Raw genomic sequence first — 27817 nt, forward strand, 5'->3', positions numbered from 1 at the left:
AGAGAGCCGTGATCGTGGCATGATATCGCGGAAAATCGACGGGAAAAAGGATCCTCGCCTCTCTGCCAGCGATCCTTTCGCTATTACTGTGTTTATCTGCTCTTTACTCGAAGAATCGATCGAGCCTTTGAAGCTTCGACAGCTTACTTCCTCCTCGAGCGTTCATTTCTATACCTTTTTTCCAAGCTGCTTTTGCCAAGAAAATTAATTAACGACGACAACTATCGGAACGATACGAGTGGAAGAGAAATCGTCCACGTTCAACACCGTTCTAACCGAATCGGTATTAACGAGCCCCGCCTATAGATCGTCCGCGCGGACACGGCAATAACAACTTTTATTTCTCTCGATGCTCGCGACGCGAGCGCTGGCTGTTTTCGCGGCGAGCAGCTCGTCAAACCTCATAAATCAACCGATGCGCGAACACAGGATCGCTTTTATACGATATTATCCGAACGAGGCGGGGATTAAACTAAAATGTCGCAGCTGCGATTACAACCCGTTCGACGAACGGGTATATACGTTGGAGGGATGGGAGTATCCGGGATGCTGGACGTGGAAACGATCGACGAAAAGGAGGGGAACGATCGCACGGTCCCTCGCTGGCTTTACCTTCGATTCGCAGCGATAAACGCGCGTTATTCAGTTTACCTTATGACGACGCGTACAACCGTCTCTGTGTTACACGTAACGCGAGGAAACGGCTGGTAAATCCTGATGCGAGATCCCATTTAAATGGATGCGTGCAAACAATGGCCGACGCTAAGCGTTTTATATTAGCTTGGACCGTTCGACTCGTCCGCGACGCTGTATTCGCGTGTTCAAGAGTAACGCGTAACCTGCGATCGGTTTTATTCGTTTTAATCAAGAATTTGCGCTCGTTCGCTGCTTCACGTAAAAATCATATTTTAATGTTACGCGGTGCGCTTTCGATGCCTCGATCGCAACCCCACAGGAACAGATGCACTCCAACTCCTGAGGTAGCTAATTTATTAAAAAATAATCTCGTTCCACCGCTGCCTCGCCGTTTAATAATGAAACCGCATCCAATCGTGAACATCGATCCGCTCCAGGAATCGTCGAATCCGTGGAAACCATTTTAAATCGCGCCCACTGTCCCCTGGGGCTCGTCTCGCGAAACGCGAATAAAGTTCACGGGAACGTGGAGATTCCTCGCCTACCCCTTTTTCGCTAGACTCGTCCATCGCAGGTTTTTCGCGTGTCTAAATGGACCGAGACACAACAGGCTCTGGGAGCAGCAAGCTGAAACCTCCGTGGCGTAACCACACCACCGTCCCCCGAGGGAATATCCCGCACGTACGCCGCACACAACTTACTTACAAGTGCTCATACATATGTATCCCATCAGCATGCATATAACATCCGAGTAATTAATGTATAGCTTCTCTCTCTCTGTCCCTGTACTTGTTAACACCCTCTGTCTCTCTTCGTTCACCTGGCGCACCCTATCGCCATTGGTCTCTGTCGGTGACAGGGAGATTTTCGAGTCATCCTCGCGGAAGCACCTCTCCAATCCTGCTCGTCGCCTCCTCCCCCGTTTTTTCTCCCTTTTTCTTTCTTTTTTTTCTCTCTCTTTCCTTCGAGCGTTATTCCTTTTGTTCCGTCGCTTCGAAGCCCAGCGCGCCATCGCGCGAGTTCGGTTATTAAATTTCAGGCGAGACTGGTTTCGGGGATCGCGATCCGTGACGGTTTCCGCGCGTCTCTTTTGTCCGTGGCTCGCGACGCGACACGGCGTTAATAACTGCGGGATTCGCGGGGAGGACTGGTTTGGGGCGAAGCCCCAGTGAGAGTCGCGAGGAATCCTCGTGGAGTCGTGGATTCCTGCGGGAGGGATCGTCGCGTGAAATTTGTCGCGTACGCGTCGGTCTTTTCTGCGAAGATCCAAGACCAACTGGCGACCGTACGTGTATCGATGCAACGCGGTATAATTATTAACACGTTGACGCAAATGACGTCTATAACCGTGCGATCCTTGGCGATATGCAGGCAAACGACGGCTATAGCCGTCGTGCATCTTTTAAAGTACGATGTGTACTAACACATACACTTGTTAATTATTAAGTAACACATCTAGAAAAAAAAGTGATAGTATGCCAGAAAGTATATTAGCTGTTTTTTTTTTTTTGAGCAAATGACGATTATAGCCGTCGAAAGTTTGTTGAAAAAACCTATGACCAAATGTGATAATTTTCACTTCCAAACGTACAACTAACATTTCAGCTGGTAGTCATGAACAATCGAGAAAAGAAAAGGTGTATATATCGAATATATCGAAATTGTTACTTAGTCGTAGAACGTTCTCGTAATCAGATCACGCGCCACAGTGACGGTAGAAATTTATCCATCTTTAGAGCGCCTTCCACTCTCGGAGACTCCATTCCTCGTTCCCTCTTCGCGAGCCGTAAATCCTCGGCAAATTGTAAGCGATCGCAAATATTCGCGGAGTGCCGCGGCCACTCGACGCTTATTGACTCTGCAAATTAGTAAGAAGCAGCACTTTGCGACCGCGCCGACGGCGAGCGAAGGCATTAAGCCCTGCGGGGCTGTTCCGAGCCCAGCGTCGAAGGCCGGGGATCGCATAAAATTTTCACCACGGAAAGCGTTGCTGCGCGCGTGCGGAGCGCTCGCCGCCGCGCGGATCGATCGATCGATCGACGTCGATTACCGGCGGAACGAGCGGCGATCCGGTCGGACGCTCGAGAGAACGGGCAAGGGCATTAGTTATGCCGCCATAAATACATAGAAAGCCGCGTGATTTCAATTTTAGACGGCCGGTTAATGGACGGGGCCACGGCTCGCCGCGCCTCCCGCAGCGACGGAAACAAACACAGCGTAATTAGTCGACGTTCGAACGACACGCGAGTGAATTAAGACGGGTCTTACCCGGGTGAGGCAAATGTTTGTCGAACCCCTTGCCAACTGGACTGCTCTGAATCGTATCCCGCGGTGAACGCCTACCCTTGCCTCTACCTGACGCGTCCTATATCTGCGATTACTCTCCCCTCTTTCCCATTCGGCTATATTAAATTCGATCACTGGAGAGTCTGAGTAATTCTAAGTATCGTGACGAGTGATTAGGATTGTTAACGAAACACCAAGCAATTACTCTCCCCTCTTTCACCTTTGTCTATATTAAATTCGATCACTGGAGAGTTTAGGTAATTTTAAGTATCGTGACGAGGGGATTGTGATTAGAGGATTGTTAACAAGACACCAAGTGAAATTTGTAATTGCTAAACAATGAATTTACTGAATTACGATTTCTCGATCTCGTTCGATCCAGTCGCGCCGTACTTTTTGTCAGAGAATTTCCAGGCTGTTGGGACGAATGTAAAAAAAAAAATGTCTTGATAAATAGGAACGCGTTGGGTTGGCAGAAATTTCGGGAACCGTCATTCGTAACGGCAAAAGGACAAGCTTAACTTAGAACAACACTCGCGATCCCAACAAAAGTGCCGACAGTCTGGCAACCGCCGAGCGAACGATTCCTAACCAGCGCGGCATTGTCCGCGAGCGATCGATGCGCCCTGACCAGGAATTCCATGGTACACTGAAATGTTTAGGAGGGTGTGAAAAAACGAACGGCCCCTGTAACCGTACATTTCGCGAGCCAGTCGCCGGAATAATAGCCGGCTGGTTTTCAATAACCGCGCGTCGTGAATCCGTTCAACGTTCCTTCCTTTTTTTTTTCACCACCGCCATTCGTACGTTCTCCGTGCCGCGGGTTTTTCGCGTACCCCGCGAGAGAAGAGAGAACGCGCGCGCGAGAGAGAGAGAGAAAGAGAGAGCTGGCGAAAAAAAGAAGGAGAAGAAAGGAGGTCCCGCGCACTCGTCTCTGCAAAAATCGAGGCACCTTTATCCCCGGGCCTCTCCTGCGAAGGCTGTTTCAAATGCATCCCCCGGCATTGTTTGCGGCAACTTTCAGCCGCTTTTACCACCGCAAACAACCATTTTCATTTAGCTCCCTTTTCATCCGGCCGATGCGCTAAGTGAATTTTACTGCCCACTTCCATTTTCGTTCTCCTTTCATTCCGTACGCGGCTGCTCGACCCTGTTTGGCAAATCTAATCCTTGGTTTTCATAAAAATTTCCACCACCCCGCGCCGCTACCCCTTCCTCGCGCTTCGTTCATCCCCCTTTCTCTCTCTCTCTCTCTCTCTCTCTCTCTTACCCCCACTCTCTTCTACTAGCTCTAGTTTTATGTTTCTTTTATACTTTTTCTATCTCACCGCTCTGTACCCCCTGGCTCCTTCCTGTTTTCCTCTCCGCGAGCAGTGCTCCACTTTCTTTGTTCTGGCACCCGTATCTCCCTCTCGGCACTTGTTACCGCGGTATCGCTCGTCTTAGACCGTTCCTTTCTTATTTCTCGTTATTATTTTCCCGGATAATCTGGTTTGTTTTCGCCAATGTTCTTCACCGCGACCTGTTCATGCCCACGGGTGATTTAGTTTTTCCATTTTCGGATTCCATCCACGCTGCCAACCGTCTCTATCCTCTCGCGCGACGGTTTTTCATCCCCCTCGCGCGTGGCTAGTGTACAGCGTTCTCTTAACCGCGTTAATTTCGACTGTAATTTGTTGCTCTTCTCTGAGGAGAGAAATATGGTACAGCGAATTTTCGCGAGAACTGAGAAACGTACTTTGTAGAAAAGAATTTGTGATTAATTTTTGTGTCGAAGTTACCAGTTTTTGGATCGAACAAGATACTGGCGATTTTTAGAAGCTTCGTTGCTCGTTTTATCGACCACGTCCTTGGCGAATCTGGAGGTTCGTACGCGTTGTTGCGTTTCGTGAAACCCGCGCGTGTGAATGGTGATTACTCGCGCGAGGGGGTTGGAAATTAAACTGCTGAGAACGGAGCAACTTGTGAAAGCCTTTTCACCGCTCTTTTAATCGCACGCAAGTGCAAAGAGTGTGTGCCACGTCTGAATAAGAGTAACCGTTTCAGAAACGTTCGTGCTAATTAGTTAGCGACGCGTTCTCGTGTGCAGAGCGCGCATTGTAACCGCGCGACAATAATGGCGACGCGCTTGTGCTTTTCAGGATTCAAAGACACGATTTAGAGGATCGAATCACCTGTCGCGGGTTCTTCAGCATGCAAATTGGCAATTTCGATATATTTTATCAACGTCGAAGGGGATTATTTATTCCGTCGACTGGAAAATTCCATTAGCCCGCGATATTTCGCGGTTCAAGTACACAAGCCAGACGTACAAATGTTTAAATACGGAATATGTATACAGAGTGACCTACTTCTCATTAATTGTACCGTATCGCGCTGCGTGAAACTCTGAGGAGCGATCTTTTTCACAGAACGAGGTTAAGGCCGTGCCTTTTCCTCCGTTTTCAAACTCAATCCCATTCCCGTCCTGTATGCCTGCCCATTTTCCACACTTTCCACAGGAAAACCCCCTCCACCGGGGGTAAAGAAAGATTAATCGCGAGAGTCTATCTCGCGAGAGCGAAACAATTCGTCGAATCAGAAACAAAAGCTGCGGTCGTGCTACGGGTAGGGTGAAAAAAGAATTTGCCAATCATATATTCAAATGTAGCGCGCGGCACGTGTGACAGATTGACGTGGGTATAAAAAGAGGGCGAAAAAAACACGGAAAAAAAGCAAAAAACAGCGGAATAAAAGTTCCATTTGAAACAATATCTCCCTTCTGGCAACAATATCCCGGTTGTGTAGCTTGTCCTCTGAACGACGTCGATTTTATTAATTTCGACGTCCTTGAAACCACGTTAAAATTCAGTCGCGTTAAAGCGAAAAAAAAAAAAACAGAAAAAAAACAGAAAAACACGAAAAGAGTCGTGCGTCGATCCTCGACGGATATCGAGAGGCACGAGTTCGAAGCTTTGTTCGCTTTAAGGACCCGTTTCTCGTTTCGTTTGCGTTGCGCGATGATTTGATAGGAATCGCAGGAGCGGGTGAAAGCGATCGTCGCGTTCGATGCAGCGCGATTATTTGCCGATCGGAGGGTCGAAGCGCAACGAAACGTGCGCGATCGAAACGTATGCGCGCGACAATATTCAGCGGGAAATCGTCGACAATTGGAGAAAACCACTCATTAGCAGGCACTCGTGCAGGCTAACAATGTAATCGATTTTCATACCGGTCGGCTATTTAATCGATACTATCCCCGCCCCCCTTCGCGCGACATTACTGCATTAACGAACGCGATTACCCCCCGTCGACAATTAATGTTTAATCAATCTACGTCGTTTTAATTGCGCCCTGGGCCCCGGGCCGTGCGCTAAAATCATCGCGAAAGGATTGAATTTTCCGGTTATCGATTCCCGGTGACGCGAGTCGCGTAAAACCCCGGAGGAATTGCAAGTGGATGGAACACGCTGCCCTCGCTGGAATCCCAATACGGAACACGATCGCTATTGTGCCAGCATGCATCGCTAAAGATTACAAAACGAACGTATCTGGAATACCAGCGACGCTAAAGTTCAGTATCAGACGATAATCGACGATTTTTGTTTCTAATTAAAAATGTCCAATTCGATAATTACGCGTGTACAACGTGTGCGTTAATTTAAACGATTTTGAGAAAGAAAGAGAGCGTTTCGTTGGCTAATTTTCGCGCGCCACTTTTCGCGCTCGTCGCAGACAAATTCCGAGACATCAATCACAACGTGAAATTCGAAGTCTTTAAAACTAACTTAGCAACCGGGTCCTGTTTCTTGTTTCCGTCCGGACGTCGAGCGAGATCGAACCGCGTTTCGAGAGAGGGATCGTTAGGGCCTCTCCGCTCGGAAACCGTATTAACCATCGTTCAATTTTACTTTGCGAACTACCCACACCCCCGCGAGTAATCTCCTGCGAGCTTGATTAATGAGCCGATCCGCGCGGTTCCGCGGCGAAACTCCGCGAAGATTGCGCGAGAATTAAAAATAATACTCGCGCGTCTAACCGCATCTGAATCTTCGTTTTGTTAATCAGCCCCACCGTAGACGGTCGATTAATCATTTATTTCGACGTAATTGAGTCGTCGTTTAGAATCGACCGCGTATTGGCCAGCTGACGATCACTCAGCGATCATTTCGCGTCGTGGCTCGTCGCGAGAAAGAAACTGTTCGAGCACGCGTTACGATCAGGCTTATTTTCGATTGTTAAGTCAACGAAGGCCGCAAATCTTCGTCGCGAACCTTTTTGTCACCCTTGCAACGTGCGCCCTAATACGTGTTACAGTAATAGGAAGATACAATTGGAATTGACACGATTTCTGATGTGTCTGAATCTGAATTTCTAAGCTCCTGAGCGATGAAGTCAGAATGTTTTATAGTGAATTCGTGTGAGAGAGTGGTCAAGGGTGTGGCAATTAGATGAGACGTTATTGGCAGAAAATCTGTAAATTTGCTTCTTTTTGGGAACTGAGAGGAGACAGGAAGGCGCGAAGAGTGGGATTAAGGGTTGTATGTCAATGGCAAATGGTGAAGGGAGCAGACAATAAAACAATAAAACGACCACATATATGGTATATGCAATTTGAAGGGTCACTACAAAGATTTAATTTTGAAATTTATGACGAGGCGACATCCTGTTGATTTACGAATTTATTGTTGCCACGTGTCGCTTAAAGTTTTTGCAGGATTTGCGAAATTAGGAATTTGCTAGCCAGATATTTCGTTCAGTGAATTATAACGAGTACTTGAATAAGGATATACGGCTTAATTATTATAGCATGAATCGTATATTCGTCGCAAGACAGGGATCATTCACTCGGATTATTTCGACACGCGTGTCAATGATTCACGCGGATGGTTCGTTCTCACGGAACAGTCGTAGGATATTTAATAACGTTCCATAGAATTTTGAATTATTCTCAGGCCTGAGAGCTTTTTAACGAAGCTTTTAAATATTTAGTCGGAGTTTAATTGTGCTCTGTTTTACTACTGGTGGTTCTGGTTTAAGCGTTCCAGCGGAGAATCGATAGCGATACCTTTTCACAGTAAGAAGACGAGGATTCCGTCTATTAAATCGTCGTGCAATCATTTTCGAGATGAACGAACGCTGCGAACGAGTCTGTCCCGAGACAATTTCACCTGATAGCCTGAGACTTAACCGGAAACCGCGGACAAGAAAATTGACAGCGCGCTGTTAAAGTGGAGACACACTTTGCTTGAACAATACGGTTGATTCAGCGAAATTGAAAGCAAACAGAACAGTGAAAATTCAAATTAGATGGATCACTTTAGATGATAATTCCCGCTATTTATTTCGCTTTTAATTTCGTCGAACCGATCGAATACATAAATCGTCCACCAAGAATGATTCGTCGCGTGATCAGTAAAATCTCTCTGAGATCAGCCTCTGTGGCATTTTAACGATACAGTTACCAATTATCAATCAAGTACTTAGCAGGCTCTCGAGCCAACCCCTCGTCAGCCCTCTCGAACCATTACTTAACTCTCGCGGAGAGGCGCGATAGAAAGAGCCGTGCATCGCGATTCAGAAAAATCTCTCTCTCTCTCCCCCTCTCTCTTTCTTCTTTCTCCCTTTATACCGCAACAATCAAGCATTGTTCCCATTGTTCCAGGCGCGAGAGCGTAATACAGAGAGAGGCGAGAGCGATTTTTCACTGGGCCAACGACGGGTAAATTAAAATCACCGCGACGCGTAAAACGTTCCGCCCCGCGGATCCGTTCGATCTCGCTCGCGAGACGAGCCCCGCGAAAACATTTGTCGTCGCGAACCACCCCAAAAATCGGTGCCAGCCACCGCAACGGCGCCGGTTTTCATCGACGAGATGTTAAATGGCTCGCGCGAGTCTAGGTGCCATTTTCAATATTCCACGGCGCCCGTCCCCCTGGACGTGCCCCTCGAAACGCAATAATTAATGCAGCCGCGATTAATCGCTCCTCTGTTTCGGCCCGTCAACGACAAATCCTCTCGCGAACGACTCGGCGAACGTACTCGCTGGAATTATCGCGCTCCATCGACCGTCGCGACCACCCTCGCGACGAGGGGAACCGACGAATTTTATTTCGAACAACGGACGAGGAATTTATGAATACATTCAACAACGAGTAACGACTTCGTTTCTCTGAAAGTAGTCCGTCAATGCGGAGATTTATTCTTTTATTTATGCGCGCGAGGATATATGGCTGCGGAGGGACGTGCATTATCAAATGACAAAGATCGCTCGTAAGAATAGAAGCTGAGATAAAGAGAATGAGAGGGACAAGAAAATTGTGCTTGAGAGGCTTCGTTCTTGAGAGAAACTGTGAATTTTATCGCCACCCTCGCGTGTGCAATGATAGCAAGTCAGTAACTCTGAGAGACACGTGACGTTTTTAATAGACGTTTCTCAGTTGTGTTCTATTCGTGCGATTTTTATGAGCATCGATGGTAGACTCGAAGAGTAGCCCCCCAGAAACAGCCTCCTTCGAGTTCATCGACCTCCGTTATTAATGAGATTTATTAAATCATCTCGTCGTACGTTAATGCTCGTTATACTTCATCAGGCAAATTAGATTTGCCGGGATTATTTAATTAATCTATATTATTATTCATTACGCGCATCGACGAGGGGGGATTCGTGTAGCAGCCGGTTGGGATCGATAATTTTCGCGCAGAACGAATAGCCGACTGTCAACAACGGCTCGCAACGTTAATTAAAATGCGGCCGGGTCCAGGCGGCGCATCGCGTGGCTGTCAAGAATATTCAGCCGCTCGTTGAGTCGTTAACTCGCTTAAGTGCATTCCTTCTCTTATGAATATGCAAACGCGTTTTAATGCGCCGGCTATTTGTTCGCGTGGCTCGCGAGCGTTAAAACGGCCAAACCGACGCGCGGCCACCCCCCGTCAGGGGTTGCGTTTGCCCGTGCACGCGTCTGCCTCTCCCGCTAGTGGCTCGATTAAGTTATTAATACGGGAGAGATCGATCGAGGGATACTCGCCGTGGCACGCGATACGTCCGCGTGACTGTCGATCGCAGAAATCTGGAACGGACGACGGTGAAACGGGGGTAACAAAGTGCGATCGAGCGGAGATCGTCTTCCGCGCTTCCCAAGCGTCGACACGTAACCAACCCCTGGTCAGTTAATAACTGCCGTGTCGCAGAGGTGATTGAATCTTTTACGGGACCGCGATGGGTTGTCTGATCACCGCTCGAGTATTCTTGAACGCGTTACACTCGCTTCTTCTCGGATGCAATTTTGTACAGGTTGTTTCAAAATCTGTGTCCGTAGGGTTGTCGTTTTAAGAATTATTTTTTAGTGCTCCAGAGGATTTTTTTATTTGTTCAACGACCTATTCATTGATCCTCGAGGCGTTTAAATATTACATTGAATGATAAATTGTAAATTAATTTGATGTTCTTTTTTCACAATCGCGACAGTGCTTTAACGGTTGCCTCTTCTGTTTGTATTGTGATTAAATTATATATTTTATTGTAAAAAAGGTGCGATAGAATATGTATATAGAAATGGTATATCTGAAAGAGTGACAAAGCTGACAATAAATATTGATACATCGTTGGACATCGTGTCGGGTAACAATGAAACCTTCACCACGCGTCTTACGATGACAGTAAAGTCCGTATAGGAATTTCGACGTCGATGATAACAATGGCAAACGCAATTTCCGACGAGAGAGCCGTGAAACAAAATCCCCCCCACCCCCAGCCTCACTTTTTGTTCTCATAAATAGTCAATTTCGTGGTGTTCGACGTACCACTGACACGTTTCAATATTCAGCGCCGGATCCGTGATACCGGGTTTGTTATCGCGTTTTGAATACGCTTCGTAGTTTTTCTGCAGCGAGAAAACAAAAAAAAAATTGGAAAAGCGTTGACCAGACCGCAGCCGCGTCAAATCATTGCAAATTGTTGCCTGTTCTGCCACCTGATCCGCGCTGTCTTGCAATGAAGCGGAGGGTGACCGAAAATTTATCCGCTTCGACGTTTCTCGCGCGCTGAAACTTTCAACCGCCATTTCTATCCAAACGATACACTTTCTAAAAAAATACGCGACGCGTCGTGCGCGAAGTACGTCGTTCGAGATGCCAAAATTCGTTTCAACGTTACCTCGATGGCGAACTTTTCGCGTGGCGCGCGCGGGAACACTTTTAAGATCGACGCTGTAGCGTTCGAACAAGATCGATGAGTTTTCAATTCGACGCGCGTGGAAATTTGATCCTCGAACCGACTGCTGGCTGCGAAATTGTTCTCGTTGCTTCTCGGTTGGGCTGTAAACGGCTTCACGACTTCCTGGCGGGACGCAATGGACGCTGGTACCGTCCAGGACGTCGGCTGGAAATATGGACAGTCTAATTGTCATTGACGGAGTATCGCGGTCGGTTTAGCGTTACACTTGGCCTCTGTTTGTCCGTGGTTCAATTATCAACGTAAAATTATGCATTCCCCACGCGTGGCATAAAGAGACCGACAGCATTTACAGCGGCTCGGTTAATTCCCGCAATTACGTTCGATTAATGCCTCTAATTACTTCCCCCCCTCTTTTTTCTCCCATTTGGACGTTTCTATTTTCGCCTCTGACCAAGCTCGCTGCTAACCGTTCGCATCGTGGATCGATTCGATAAATAACGAGAATTAATATTTGATTTCGTGTAATTGGAAGGACTTCGTTTGATATCGTTTGCTGAAGGACGCTTCGAGGATCGATTTGTTAACGTTCGAAGATATGTCAGCTTTTAACGTCTCTGTTTACTTCTAATATTGTACATATTAACGTAACAAACACTCGAATATTTGTTGTCTAATAATCGTCGAGTTTCTAATCGAAAATGAAAAAAAATGAGTGAGAAAGTAAAGGCTACTTTTCAACGAAATAAAAAGCTGTCGATAATTTTGGAAAGGGCTCGTCGAGCCGTGTAGCCAGGAGAATCATTTAATGTTAAACCCCAGTCACGCTCTGCTCTCGTCGTATGATGTACCCCGACTCTAGGCCCGTCTTTGTTATTACAGTGACAATGATGGATGCGGAGGCAGTGGCAGGTGGAATTGCTCAGTTACCATGCGACGTGGAACCGCCTGTCCCCGGGGATAAGCTACACCTAGTTATTTGGTACAAGGAGGAGGCAGACACGCCGATATACAGGTAAATTTCACCCCTTACTGTGGCACTTGCTCTCGTTTCCATCGCGCGATCGAGATCCTCGTCGAGGACTGGAAAGATAGCGTCGAGGCGGACGCGCGTGCACGATTACAAAGCATCGCGTTAATCCGTACGCGTGTACATTCGTTATACCCGTCGCTTCATCAAATAATAATACAATTTCGCGTTCAATCGGCTATTAATATTACAGGCTGCGCGACTGAATAATGGACGCAGGTAATATCGCGCGCCGCTTTCAAAGGCAACGAACGAAATAATCTAACCGTTTAATTGTTCCGCGAATAATTACTTCGGGGGTAAACAATTTTCAGAATTAAATAGTCAGCGCGCCTGTTCGGTCCTCAAACAATCCGCGCGATGTTTCGAAGCGGATGCGTATCCGCAAGGAGATCTTAATTAGAGACTGCTCGCGTTATTAATTCCGGCTCGTTTGTCGTCTGGTCGGTAACCAGCCGTTCGAGATTTCGTCTTAAACTCGACGGAACGTTTCTGATACTTCTGCGACGATTACGCGACTCGATTTAACCGCTTCAGGAACCGGATGAACAACGAGGATTATTTACCGCGAACAAATATTTCGCCTAGTTAAGGCGTGCGGTAGAAATTGCTAAGCCGCACGAATTTAGCCTAGCCGATAATTTCGCACCCGGCACGCATAATGAGGCGAGACCGCCTCGCGTTCCACCCTCGTTTGATCCCGTTTACGTTCGCCAACCGCCCCTGCGCCATCGAGATCCGCGCTCTCGGGTACGACGCGTCGCGAAATTCGCCCTCGCGAGCCGTTATTTCCATAAATTCGTTTCCTCCCTCCCGAGAGGATTTTACCTCTGAAACGTTGCCAATCTCCTGTATTTATTTGCTGTTTGTACTGTCGCGCTCGCCCCGCTTTATTGCCGTCACGCCGCCTCTCGTTCCGCTTTAACGGAGATTTAAATTAAGTCCCGCGGATTTCATGGATTTCCTTCACAATCTCGCGCCCGCCCTTTTCAGTTTTTTTTTCATAATTTCACGCGGATCGGTTGATTATATAAATTTGGCGAATCTGGCGGGAGGGAAGGTTCGCTGGCGTTCAACGATGACCTAGATTTTTGTGGGGCGCAACGAGAGGGTTGATATTTGAGACTGAGGAAAAGCGAGGAGAATTATGTATTGTGTATGTATAAAATGTTAAAAGATATTGTAGAGTGTGGTTTAAATGAAAACGGGGATGGTGCTAGATTTTTCATCGATCCACTGGTGTCGTTACAATTTTAAAATCGTGGCATAAACTCCTGGCTACGTTTAATTAAAGTTTCTACGGCAACATTATTATCGCGCGGATCCGAGCCGCGTCGTTATAAAATCCATAGTTAGCGATGAGAACTTGGTGGAGGAAAAAGGAAGATGAAAAGAGGAGACGCGGGACTACGAAAAATTGTATCGTCGACGGTTATTTCTTGGCAAAGGATAATTACAGTTTGTCAAACCCGTTGATATCAAAACGCGCGCGAAAAGCGAATTTCACCGTCGCCGTTCCGCATTTTAATGTGAAACACACGACACCACCCTCTCTGCAATGGCACCCTTTATCGCGTTAAGAATGACAAAAATAGGTTTGTTTGCAACGCTCGGGACGCAGCTGGGTACGCGCGGCATTTGTTTCAAATATCATTGCACGCCAGAGATTAAAAGTCAATTTACGCGTTCCGCCTGCGCTCGGACAATTAGTATCGGGAAATGCATCTGACAATCAAAGCGTTCCAATTCCTTTCACGGTGTCGTTTATATTCTCAAATTAATCCTCTGCAAATCACCTCTCGTTTCTTTCCCACGCGCGATTTTCCCCTCGAAATCGTAAAATTCGAAATCCAATCTCGAACAAGCAATTCAAAAAGCTCCTTGCAATCTAATTTATCTAAAATTCCCAAGATAAAAATAAAAGAACACCAGTACCTACCACTCGCTCTAAAACCATTCACTTCACGCAGCTATCATTTCAATCGATCCAACTATTATCGTAATTATACTTTAACAACATAATTACCATCGACGCGACGCCATTACTCTACGAGACTAGTCAAGCGACGTACACGCGTTCATGATTGCTGGAAAAAATACAGAAGCCATCACGCGTCACCTTCGTTCAGACTTAATGAAATGAAGGCAAGCGATACACGCGAAACATCTCCTCGAACCGGTCTCTACCTCCGCCAGCGATCTGGCCATTAACATAAAAAACGCTCGAGTGTTGGAGCCGTTCGTGGTCGAGGCGTAGAGTCGTATGGGCGATCTGGAAAATCTCGGTTCGAAAGTGGAACGAAGGAAAGCAGTTCGCACGGTACCGCGGGCCTTGACGAGCTGGTACGATCGGGACGGGTGCATAAACGTCCTCCCAGGACCGGTTCAGAGATCCAACCCCGAGGCGCTGGTCGGCCGCAAACCTCATCTCGCTCGAGGCCTTTTACGCGAGAGGAGTTACTTCCAGAACACCTGTTCAGTCGCTGGCCAGGGATAATCGAGCTGGACTCGGAGTTCGCGCCATCCACCCGTGCTGTATCGATTTCACAATCCAGATTTTATTTTTTCTCATCTCTCAGACACGACCTGCTTCCTTTTCCTCTCATTTTTTCGCTCATCTTCTTTTCTAATTCCACCGGCTGGTTTTTAGTTACTGGTGTTCCTCGTCAACCCTGTCGCAGAGACGTTTTACAGAACATCAGCAACCATTTGTTGTATCTCACGCGAGGCGATTTCGCAAAATCCATTTCGATGTCCTAATGAAACAGTACACCTGGAACGAAAACAATTAATCGCCTCTTCTGGCGAGCATTTAAAACCGAAAATTGCGAGGTATCGACGGTCGTGAGCCGAATAGTGATTCTGTTTTCGACACACGGTTCGAGGGCGATTTTTAATCGCCAACGATCGGTAAATGTTTGCGCGGTACGGTATCGGCGATATTTTCGTGCGTTTCGAGCGGTCCCGCGATCGAATTGGTTTCGTTGTAATAACGTGGCAAGGTAAATAAGGGGACGTAAAAATACGTAACGTTGGTTCGCGAAGAACTATCGAAACGGACGTTTGTTTGGCGATGAGTGGCAGAGGGGTGTACAGAGAGGATCCTCGTCGACAAGCCGAGCTCGAGGTACTCGCGACAGCGCGCTTGACAAATGAGCAGATTTATTAGTAACAATAAACCAACGCGTGGACACGCGTGACGTAACCGTGCACGCTTTGCACAATGCGCGGTACAATATGATTCAGCTGTATAGCACGGACAATGTATCGCGGAATATGGAGAATAGCGTTGGGATTTTGTTTCGTGGGCCGACGCGATAAATTGTCGTTAATGGGACGTTGCGTTCTTTCGACTGCCGCGAGAAGACGCGAGCGCGCGAAACAAAATGGCGGGAGCAGAGCAGCGGCGGGGATTGAATCGTTGAGAGTCTGCTGGATATTTTACGATGATGCGCAGCTATAACGTCCGCCAGTTTGCTCAATTGCTGTAATAGAATTCTATTATGCGATTTGCCGAACTGCGAGGCAATAGAATCACGGAATTACGGTATAACAATGGCCGCGCGATTTTACGCAGCGTCGTTCGAGGATTATAAAATTATTCCGCGTTATGTAAAATCATCAATCTTCGCGAACTTATGCAACTCGTGGGAAATTTGCTCGATTTCGGGACTTCTAAAATTTATCGAAAATTCTATGCGACAGTCCCGCGGGTCCTGCGAGGTTCAATCTGATTTTAATCGCGACGATCTCGAAATCGAGCCGCGCAACGCTTCGTATCGATCGCAAAAATGTGCTCGATGCGTCAACGAAATTTTCATCCCATGGAAAATCGAGAGTGAAACAGGGTTCACCACTGTACACGTTATTACGAGCATCGTCTCGTCAAATGGAATAAAAGTCTACCACTGTATCGAGAATACAAATTCAATCTCACGATACACGCGCCCACTCTCTCTCGTCCGCTGATTCCCGTTCTGAAAAGACGATAACACGAACCGATCGCAGTTTATGCATAGAAACGAGGAGAAGCAGAAATCCCATCTTTCCGGCTATAGTTGCACCAGGATCGCTTGCCCATCTTTGCCTCGCGTGCGCTACCGCCATTGGTCGCGTCTACCAGTGCAGGTCCCGTTCTCAAAATCGCGCTCGCCTCCTCTCTCCCTCTCGTCGAAGCTCCTTGCGAGCTTTTAAAATGTATGAACGTGCTCCAGGTTAAAATTGATATCTCGCTGAACCGCCTCGGTGCTCGCGGCGTTATTAACGCGGAACGAGCGCTCGTGTAAAAAAATCGGCTCGAATCACGCGCGACACGGTGGCGGCCATGCTAGCTGGTCCTGTGAAAAAAACATTTCGCGAGCTCTTTTTTTCTTTTTTCCTCGTCGACACTTTTCTAATGCACCGACGGGTGTGTACAGTTAAATTATTCCAGGCAATTAAATCGTTTTCTCTTTACCTGGGGACTGGCTTTGAAAATCTGTCTCTCTTCGGTTGTTAACTCCGCGTTTGATGCGCGGACCCGGTATAATTTAATAAACCAGCTTTGATGGCGGTTAACTGCACGCGACGAATTTTTGCCTCGCGATAGATCTTGTTACAGTCGCGTTTCGAATGTTCGTCGAGATCTTAACCGCTTGCAAACTTTTTTCTCGATAACGCGTCGCGCGGAGACGCGAGACAATCCAAGTCAGGTTTGTTTAGTAATTCCGATGCGACTTGTACGCGCGGATTCCGCGGAGAGTTTACGAGCGTCAAAGGAAGCAGGTAACTAGCGTTCGCTAATTGTTAATTTCGTGCTGGAGAGGAATTTCTGGGTGAGAAACGAACTTAATTGAACCGAGCGGGATAAACTTCGCGTTGAAAACATCAACCAGGGACAGTTTGCGAGTGAAGTTCGAGGGTTGCGGGCACGGTAATGGCGGATTTCCGCAGCCCAAGATTGCCGTCGTTTTATACACGTCGAACAATGGAGATCGCTCACGGGTGGATCGCTTCGTTCGATTCATCGTTCACTGGTCCAACGATCTAACGAAATGTCTCGATCGTGTGAGAACTCCTTGAGAAAAGTTGGACGAAATTTGAGGCGAGTCGCTTGGTAATTAAGCGCGATTCAGGATCAACAGTGGATGTTATTAATTCTATCGAATTAGCGCTGGTAACGAAGTTAACCCGTTCACACGCGAAGGCCGCGGAATTAGCAAAGGCACGTGACATTAACCAACTAGGCAAACTCGATTTTTATTAAACCCAGCCAGTGTGTGCCGTGCGAGCCAGTGCTCTCGCGCCGTTTTCACCACGCGAACCAGTTATTCCGCTGTTTTACGCGTTAAGGTTCACGGTTAATTACGCGGCGCGCGCGTACCAAACGAACGGAAATGGCGCGTCCTGAAAGGACTCGCGCGCCCACCACCGCTGAACACGTGCGTCCCATTATTGTCGTTTCCTTAATTTAACAGCCACGCGTTAACTAGCCAGCTCGATTTCAAGTAATTTTTGTAGAGAGAATTTAAAAGGCGACCAACCGAACGTTTACGATTCCGAATTTTAGGTAACCGTTATCGGGTTCACAGTTACGGGGGTGAAAAGTATTGGATAGAAACTGTGTAATTGAATAGATTTTTCTTTATCTTCGGTTATTATCGTAGGCAATACTCAGCTAATTAAAATGTATATCTTCGTTTGTATCGTTACGGATAAAAATACAGCGCGAAGATTAAAATTCTACAAGGATAGGAGTATCACAGAACGAGTTAAAAGTTCTACGAAAATATGACAAACGTGTAACTGTTTGAATTACATTATTAATTAGAATAATTCGAAATAGAGATCTAATATACGAACTGGAAACTTAAACTGACAAACGAACAAGCGAGTGTCTACGTTCTTGTCGAGGATCGCCACCAGCAAACATTGCGAGACGCGAACGAACTGTTAGCCGCAGAAAAGCAGAATCTTTGAACTAGACACAAAGGACGCACGTATGTGCGTTCGCGGCTGGTTTGCAAATGTTTGGGGGTGAAAAAGGGCCTTCAGCGATAACCGCGTTGGACTTGATAAACGACGCGACGCAACAACGCTGACGAAACGCGCTGATCGCGAGACGCGCAGAGGGAATCCTCGCAGGACACGCGTGCGTGTTAGATAAGAAAAACGTTGCTGTTAATTATTTAGTGGCGAGAGTTCGCGTCGAGAGTGCCGCGAGTTTAGAAATAGTTGGGGGCGACACGGTGTTTAATGCGCTGAAACGGTGAATATTTCTTGCTCCTCTGTTCCGTAAATGTTTGTCCACGCGGTGGTCAAGATTGTCCGTGATAAAAACGTTAAGAGAATTTAGTGACGAAAATGGGACGTTCTGTCGCGTTACCCCCTTCTGTTTTTTAGCTTCGTCCTTTTTTCGACGGAGAAAACGGCGCGCTAATTTATGTGGACGCTGCGTTATTCTAGTGCGATATACATTTTCTCACGTCGCGTATTTTATTGCCATGGCGATACGTTTCTCGCGGTCGCGTGAAAATAATATTAGATAACATAAAATGTAACGCACTCGATCGATATCTAAAAGACGAACAACCCCATTCCTCAGCTTCCGCGTCGATATACGATCTATCCGTACCATCGAACTGTCCGATAAAAATCGAGAGCCACGGCAAACACGCAGGAACCACGGATACACTTCGATATTAAAGGATACGCTGAACTATTTAAATGAAACGGCAGCAATCGATCCACACTTGAAACTGTCCAATGAAAATGGACGACCTCGAAGCGTCTGCAAATATCGATACCGACGAGACAAATAACCCCTGACACCAGCCTGACCCGCGATCAATTCGAATATCAAAGCTTCTGCTGCAGATGCTGGAACGTTAATCGAGTGCCCGTTCACCGATCTCTCATAAGAGGAGACAGCAAGAAGCGAGAGAGTTTCCCTTCGACCGTTATCCTTCCTCGAAATTCGATCGCGTCGTCGGAAGGGACGCGAAAACCGGCGGCGAGATGGAAAAGGAACGGAAACACCGGAGAAAATGTAAATAACCGGTCGAAGGAGTGGCGCGAGCGGAGGACGAGCGAGAAAGGGGTGGAAAGGGGTGGGTGCCCGGTGCTTTGATCTCTTTAAGAAGCTCTCACGCGTCCGTCGATACTCCATAAATTCAGTTACCGGATACCTTCGCTCGGTATTGCTACGACCCGGGTAATAAAAGTAGAGTCGCGTAAAAGCCAGATATTAGATGGTAAAGTGGCTGAGGAATCTCGCATGACTTTGTGCTTTTCTTTGATAACCGTCCCGCGTCCAGACGTATTTCCCGATTGATCGTTTCGCCGGAGTTTAGCGCTGGCAATATGAAACTTTCCTCCGCCGTTTCCTCGCTGCACCCTTTTCTTTTTTTCTCCGCTCTCTGGCAAGTCTGCAAGGATACCTCTCCGTGGCTGGAGGATGATGATGGGTCTGTTTGCGCGATTCTCGCAGAACTTTCGAATTCACGTCTGGAAAATCTTGAGCAGCTGTTTTTCATTTTCTTCTTAGCTTCGTGTTCTTTAATGCGAGACGCGTTGCTTCGTGGTTTTGCTGCGCATGAAAGAGGGGAGGAGGAAGGAAAAGAGAGGGAAGAACGTTTCGTCCTGAGCCTGCTTTTGAACTTGAAGGTTTCCTAAGACTAGGACCTTATTTCTGCCTGTTCAGGATATTCGTGACAGGGTGCAAACTTAAGAAGTCCTTCTTCAGAGCTTTCATTTGGTGTGGTGTCGAGGGATTCTCCAAGGAGATTGCTGTTCAGTGCATCGTCCCTCTACCTCATCCGAGCGATATATTTTTCGCGCCTTTCGTTTGGTTCTTCAATGTTTTTTCTAAATACCAATCATTCCCATTTTTCGACTCTTAAGCCACCGCCTTCTTCGAGAAGGGTGGTGGTGTTTTTGGTGGCAGCTGATTTTCTATTGCGCCTTGCTGCTATCCACTACAGACTCATCAGTGCGACTACCTAGCAGGCCCTGCCTTAGACACGAATCTTCGAGTCAGAAGTTGTACATATCGAAACGAGGAAGGAAAATGTGAACTTTCGAGAAACTGTAAGCGATGATATCCTTCTAGTGGCGAATGTCGTGAGGCCTCCACAAATGTTTGAAGTAATAGCGAATGATTCGTCAGGGAAGTCTGATTTGTTCTCCACACTTGTAATCGCGTGTAATGACGTGAGCGAGGGCGTAAAAAAAAAGCTCGTTACGTCGTTGCCCCGTCGTTTCTCCGCCGTTGCGTTCTTCTGTCTGTCTACGATGAGGGAGAAATTACATTTCATCCGGATCGGACGTGACTCATCATGTACGATGTGTCCAATGGGTATTGTCGCGGATTGATTTATGTGCCTGAAATGAATTATTCAATCCATCGTCCAAAGTGATAGTATCCCTCAGTGTACACATTGCTTTAGCATTAGCCCCGACGCGTTACTTAAGCTTCCATTTGATACGCCAGTCATTCGTTTCTTTCCTAGGGCTGGTGTTGGCAATTTTCGTCGGTCGACGTTCCCGCGGATTAATCGCTCGATTAATCTCTCGAAAATAAATTCATGATTAATCGCGATCGCCTGACTCGTGCACCGCTGACGCGCACCACTGCTGCAGATTAGACGAGGAGTGGGCCCCACGAACAAAAGGGTAATCAGCCGCAAGAATTTCAATTGCGACATTTTATCGTAACCCCCGCGAGCGTAGTTTTTTTCCGTGACTATTAAACACGTTCCGTTTCGTCATAACTCTGCATGATTTTTCACTTATTCATTGCGCCCCCGCGCTAATGACCCGTGATGTAATGAACGCGTTGCGCGTGATAAATATGCGCCCGTTAATGACATTATTACGCGTTTCAAAATGATATGGCGACAGTCGAGCGATAAAAACGTCAGCTAAATTACACGGGAGGCCCTCGAACGTTAATACCAGTAGGGTCGTTCGAAGAGTTCTCGTCGGTTCGAACTGCAGCCATAATAAAATGCGTCTATGAAGATTAGTATCTCGTACGAGTGATTTGAATAACAAAAATAGTAGCTGAAAACGTGCGCCACGGAACAGCCTGGAATTAAAAGGCAACGGCGAAATAACGCGAAAAGTGGTTCGACGTAATTAGAAAAAGTTTAATCCTGCCTACCAGTGGGGTGGTCGATATTAAAAACGGGGGAGGTAAATTTTACGAAATCGCCTGGCACAGGAACGAGTCGCTTGCGCGCATATCTACGCAGGCTCGACGAAAAACATCGTCGCGGTCGCTTCTGCACGTTTCTTCAAAAGAAGAAGGCTGCTGGAACGTTGCGCAACGACGCGAACGAGTTTTTTTTCCGCCCCCAACCGCCGCGTTTCTTTCCCGCGGGCGCGATATTAAACCCGGAACGTTCGAAATGTTTACACGCGGACTAATAAAGTTGGCGAACGGGCATAAAGCCGGGGGTACGAACGGTTTTATTGACAGGATCGCGGCGCGTGCCCGGTGGAAATAGCGCGGCGCGCGCGTCTCTGTTCTCGCGGCTGCCGCGGTAAATGCCCCGAGAAATATACGGAATAACTCGATGTAATCGAAACATCGCAGCCCCCTCGCCGCGGTTCGAGTGTTATCGCGCGTAATTTCGCACACTTGGCCCACCGTGTTTTCAATAGCTGCCTCTGTTCGTGTTTTTTCTGTCGACGCCGCCGCGGTGAACATAACAATTTTCGATCGCGAGTACCTTGTTGCCTCGTTTATTACCGCCGATAAACGCGTGTCGCTAATTGCGAACGCGCCGTGTATTAAAAAATATAAAAGGTATCGCACTGGTCGAGAAAGATCGTTCTTTTATTTCTAGCTGTTCCTTTCAACCCTTAAAGATGTATCCTTTGTTATCGAGGATAATAAGTAATATAGAATTGTTTGATTGGTCACGCAGACGTGTTAATGGAGGTAGTTTAAGCGAAATGATATCGTAAACTGATCGAGGTAATTGTTTCTGCCGCTTAATCGAGTGATCGAGGGGTGTTAATGTTTTCTGTGAGCACCATCTGAAATTCATTTTCCGCGCCCTGAATTCTCGCCCACCGAACGCTCGAAACTCGTATTCTGATTGTAATGATCATTAACGAAAATTACAAAAGCTTCATTCAGCGTGACAGACGCGTCCACTTCGCAACGGAGATTACTGGAAAATATTTGTAAAATTCATAAACATCACGGTGAGAATAATAAATCGAGATATATTCCCTTCGAAACATAAATTACGAATAACACGGCGATTGGGAATGAATAAAATTGGGAACGAGTGCGATATCGCATTCAAAATTTCACGCGTACACCAATAACCACCTTTCACTTTAATCGTTGATACGCACGATGGAAGATGGAAGAATCGTGCAAGAAAATTCGCTTCACCCGCTTGACTCGCTTTTCAACTTCATCACGTGAATTCGACAAAATTCCACTCGAAGCACGACTTTGGCGAAAAAAAAAGTCAGTGCTTGCGTTTAGTCGTGGGCAAATTGCAACGCTATTTGTTTCCGAAACTAGTGCCCGGGAAACCGTCGAATTTCGCGACTCGAGTATCAGGTTTCGACGGAGCCACCCCCCGAAATTCGCCCCTAACCACCGCGAGCCATTTTCGCTGTCGCTCACCATACACGACCGTTCGACTATTTACAGTTTCGACACGAGGGGGCGAAGCAGCCTGGAACAAGGAAAACACTGGCAGGATAACAGCCTCGACAAACGTGCCTTCTTCAGATACTCGGATCATCCCGCGAAACTCACCCTCGAGAACGTCCGTGAGAGCGACGCCGCCGTTTACAGATGCAGGGTCGATTTCAAGCAGTCCCCGACCAGGAACAGCAAAGTCAATCTCACGGTGATCAGTAAGTGTTCAACAGATCAGAATCTCCGTCGTTGCGTTCCATCCCTTTCTTCATCTTCATCCCCCAATCACCCACGCTCGAGATTACTTCCTGTTCTTTCCGCGGATCATTTAACGGATGGAAGTCGCGAAAATTGTCGTTCCAGATTTTTTGAAACGATTTCGTAGCGTCTCGATGGTTTGGTTAAAGCTCTTCTACCTTCGAAAATTTACGTCAATGGTAATTGCACGTAGAAACATGTCAATTCGACTGATACCAGGAACGATTGTATTAATTTTGATAAATTAGAATATAAGTGTGCCGTTGATAGAGTAATTATAAAGACTTTAATTTATTTATGCTGCTCAGAATTTTTATTACATTTCAAATTGATCTTCAAGTTATAATATTAATTGCTTCGAAAGATTGTTTTATCAGACGGTCATGTTTTAATTAAATTTTCATTTCCTTCAGCGGTAACTACTTATTATACAATTCTCTCTGTATTATTCTGTAATTCACCCTTTCTCGCGTATATATTTCTCTTTTTTTTTTAACGAACTCATTCGAACCGTTTTTCCTCGACCAGATACGTATTTCATCGGTCCCTTGTGTCTGTCTATTTCATTCTCCATTAATCTTCTCGTCCTTCCGTTTCCGCTGCTTTGAGTCACTTGCATCCATTACTTCCTCTTGACACGGTAATGCAATATCTTTACCTTTGTCTTTGCTTACTTGTTTATTACGTTTCCTTCTTTCGCCCGCTCTCGTTCGTTTCTTTATCCATCTTCATTCCTCATCCTGTCACTCGTTATTCCTTCTTCCTCCTTCGTTCTAATATCCGTAATGTACGTAGGAAACTTCTTAATATTTACACCCTTATACTCCCGCCGTTTCCTCTTTCTTATTACCCCGGGTATTTTCTTTAAATCAGCCAAATTACTGGACCTCGAATCGTCAGAATTTCAACTGGAGAGACAGGAATTTATCGTTTCGAAACGGTTCGTTAATTTTCAGCAGTTTCGATTAAACTAAAAGGTGGGTCGTGCGAGAGCTCAAGGCTCAAGCAAGAAAGAACGTGCATCGCTCAGAGGAGAGCCCGGTTCTCTATTCTCGTCTCTGTATACTTATCGTATTTTCTTACGGTTCTCATTTTCTTTTTGATATAACAATTTCATATCTCTATCTTACCTATATTTGCTTTCATTTTACCACATCCCCCGTGAATTCTCTCTGTTCCCTTGCTCGATACACATCTTTCATTCCGCCTTACCTCCCCGCCCGCCGCTATTTACCCGTTTAATACGAGTACGCGAACATGCGAAGGGGTCAGAAGGTTTATACAAACATAAAAATAGAGTAAAAAACGAAGTAGAGTCATTCGTAACGCTGTCAGTACACCCGGCTCGCACCTCTGGCTCCTGATAAATCCCTAACTTTTCTTCTTACTTACGATCCACCATTTCTCTCTTGCCGCGCACCTTCCGCCCTCTCTCTTTTTCTTCATTTCCACAATTACACGCTCCCCGCTGCGCAAACAAAACGATACGTAAACTACGAGTTTATTTCCTTCCGGAACTGAAAAATATTTTACTTATCGATCTTTCCTTTTCGTACGATAAATTCCGCCAGCGCGTTCCTCCCGTTTCGAAACACGCGAACACCGTCGTCTCGTTTCATTCTCGCGAATTTCTTTCCCTCGAAATCGAGCGAATTCGTCTTGCGAGGTTAATTCACCTGACGAGAATAAGAGGGGGCCATTTTGCAAGAATGATTCGTTCGATCTTGTCACGAGACGAGGCCCCACGTATCGATCTTCGACTCTTGTAGGTTTATTTAGAAATTACCTGGCTAATGGAGTTATTGGGGTTATAAAATTTGCACAGATTCGCTAGAGTATCTCCTTTCTCCCTCGCGCTCTCGTTTGATCTCCACGGGGTTGATCGAGCCAGACCGTTTTCCGCGATTAGCTCGAACAAACAGAGAGTGGATCCGGTCTTCTTGACCCGGATCTACGGTTCAGCGAGCGACGATTAAGAGGAGTTTTATCTGAAAGTCGTCGATAGTCGGGGTAGACGCGAAATTAGATCAGCAGTCTGGTGGTGTTCGCGTCCTTGGAATCACGGCATCGATCTCCACAATATCGACGAGCAGGTACCAACCCGCGAGAGGGGTCTTGTTGTCGCTTAAAAGAGGCTCGCGAACTTCCAGTTTCCCCTTAATTAATTCGCCCTAAAGAAACTTGAGAGGAACTCACTTTCCTTTGCTTTCTCACTCCTTTCTCCTCGCTTCACAATTTATTTTCCTTCCACCTGGATAAATACAATCGATCGTAGACGCGGCAGGTGTATTTCGAACGTTCACTTAAATTTGTCGCAATTGTTTCCTCGATACGAACGAATTGTTTTCGAACAGTTGGAATTCCGTTGTTTCGGCCCTCCTCGCGAGCGCCATTGTTCCGCGGTTTTCAGAGGACCATCGAAATTATGTACGTAAATTTGCACGCGGCGACATTGTTTTTCGAACGATCAGCCAAGCAAAAGTTAAGCGAAAATCATAGCAGAGTGAATTGAAGCCAGCTGTTCGGGCAACAAACTAAATCAACGGATATAATTGATTCATGCCTAGCTCCGTTCCTATCAACGAAATCCCAAAACGTACTTAAATCCACCGCCGCCTAAACCAAACTATTCGGCTCGAATTTACATAATCCAGGCAAACGTTTCAATCATTCGCGCGTTTCCCCCCCAAATCCTTCGCCGTCCTCAAATATTAACAAAACGGAAAAATTCCTCCACCACCCTCCCCCCCTCCTATTTCCGTTATTATCATACGTACATTTCGCGATATAATTGCTCATCACCTGTGTTTGTCTTTCGTTAAAATTTAACAGGATTAATTATTTTACAGATACCTCCTTCCGAGGGGGCACAATGCATATTTAAAAAGCGCAGAAAAAAAGTTTGTTTTAATTAACCCGTGAAAATCGCGTTGGGATTAAACTGCGTAAAATAACCGGGAGAGTCGTGGCAATTAGAATTAGCTTTTTCGATGGAAAGTTGTTTGAAAATCCACTTTGAGATACACCAACAAATTAATCCTTGTGCCGCTGTCGAGGAAATTAAAGCTCGTTTTATAGCTTCCAATTAATACATCGAACATATAGAAAATTTTTCGAACACACTTCACACTTTGTACAAAGTAAAATATTTCGATGTATCTCTGAATTGTGTTTTATTAAAAAAAAATCTGTATATAGAAAACAAAAATTGCCATCGACGAGCGCCCTATAAATTTCGATAATTCAATGCACCCTCTAGCGTATTACAGCCGATCCGTTCGAAATTTCACCCCGGTAGCGCGGGCGAAATTGATAAAGCTTGGTCTGACGAAGAAAAACGCGCTTGCCAACCCGCGCGCTCCTTCAATTCCCGGCGTCTGGGCTGAAAAACAATTTGCATATCACGCGACGGTCTTAAGCGCGCCACAGGGCGGTTATGGGGCGGCAGATAAGAATGCCAGCCAGGCTCAGACAGCGTCTGAGTGTCCGCTGGATGACACACGCCTCTGCACCGCGAGCGAATTCATCGCCTTTGCAAATTGATTCGCTCCGCGAACGCAAGGGGGTCCCGTTTCGTTCGTTTTGTCGTTGCCTCGTGGCGAACGGTCGCGACGCGACGTCAGAACGACGACGAAGGGGCGCGATGGGGGTCGCAGGAAAAAAAATTTCTAAGAAGAACCGACGAAAGGTGGACGAACTTATCGCGTGGAATTATTACAGTACCGCCGGAGCAGCTTAGCATATTGGACGAAAGCGGAAGGTCTCACATTCCCTATTACGTGCTGGGTCCGTACAGCGAGGGTGCCTCGCTGAATATTACCTGCGTCGCTGCTGGTGGTAAGTGCTTCGCTTTCTCCTACCCCTTTTTCTATCTATTTCCCCTCGTTCGTCTTCGTTTTATGCATGAACGAGGTTACTAATAATTTCGTGGCTTTTTATTATCTTCTTCCTCCGTTTTTTTCTTCTTCGTAATTGCTGGAGAAAAATGAGAGGTAATCCTGTTGCGCGAGTGGCTCGCACATGAGGAAGCAAATTTTTCCCTACTTTCCGGCTAATTCTGTTTGCGGTGAATTTATTAGCCACGCGTTTTAGGACGGTAATATCGTATTCGTGCGAATTTACATGGCAAAAAGAGAGCGTTTTTCTAAAAGTGAAACTGGCGAGAGGTCGTGCTTTAAATTGATTAACCTGGTCGGTGGCGAGGGCGCGGGGTGGTGCGTCTGTTTCTACTGGACCGTGGCGTCTCGGCTTGTGGACTGTTTTTACTCTGCTTTACGGTCTCGTGTTCGTTGTTTCCTGGAAAGAAATGCTCGTTTCGTTCCTTTGCTCGGTTCCACGCTCTTCATAATCCCGACGTGCGGAATGTATCGTGTTCTCTCGTCGCGTTCGGCGAAAATACTTCAACAATTGCAGGCTCGCCAGTCTCGTGCCTCGCGTCCCGTTGTAATTCTTGCAATTTCATTTGTCCTCCCTCTTTCCATGCAAATTGGAGGCACAACTTTTTTTTTTTTATAGGCGCGCGTACCACTCGTGGCGAGATTCGTAATTCTTTTATGCGCGCTCTGTTACGATATTAACGATAACGTCGATGTTTTTAATCGCGGCCCGTTTATAAATCTACACGCAACGCGATCGACGCTTAATCGCGATGTAACGCGGGACGGCTCGCGCGCGAGAAAATTCCCATCAACAGAACAGCCGGCAACTATGATTAAAATGAAAATTTAATAGTGCCTGCATACTGCTAAAGAAGATGAAGCACGCGGCAGTATATCGCGTTCCACTCGTTGCTTTCCACGCGAATATA

The 27817-nt window shown here is 46.6% G+C and overlaps 1 protein-coding gene across 4 annotated transcripts in view; it reads left to right on the top strand.

The window, feature by feature from the left end:
* LOC143430413 (neural cell adhesion molecule 2) overlaps positions 1-27817 on the top strand; it is a 275084-nt gene that overhangs the window by 205652 nt on the left and 41615 nt on the right. For all 4 annotated transcript variants that reach the window (XM_076906696.1, XM_076906695.1, XM_076906697.1 and 1 more), the window contains exons 2-4: positions 11957-12089; positions 22762-22970; positions 26731-26847. In XM_076906696.1, coding sequence (XP_076762811.1) covers positions 11957-12089; positions 22762-22970; positions 26731-26847 — 459 coding nt within the window. The remainder of the gene's footprint in view (positions 1-11956; positions 12090-22761; positions 22971-26730; positions 26848-27817) is intronic.

The sequence above is a fragment of the Xylocopa sonorina genome, chromosome 13 (genome assembly GCF_050948175.1).
Source record: "Xylocopa sonorina isolate GNS202 chromosome 13, iyXylSono1_principal, whole genome shotgun sequence".
Taxonomy (NCBI): Eukaryota; Metazoa; Arthropoda; class Insecta; order Hymenoptera; family Apidae; genus Xylocopa; species Xylocopa sonorina.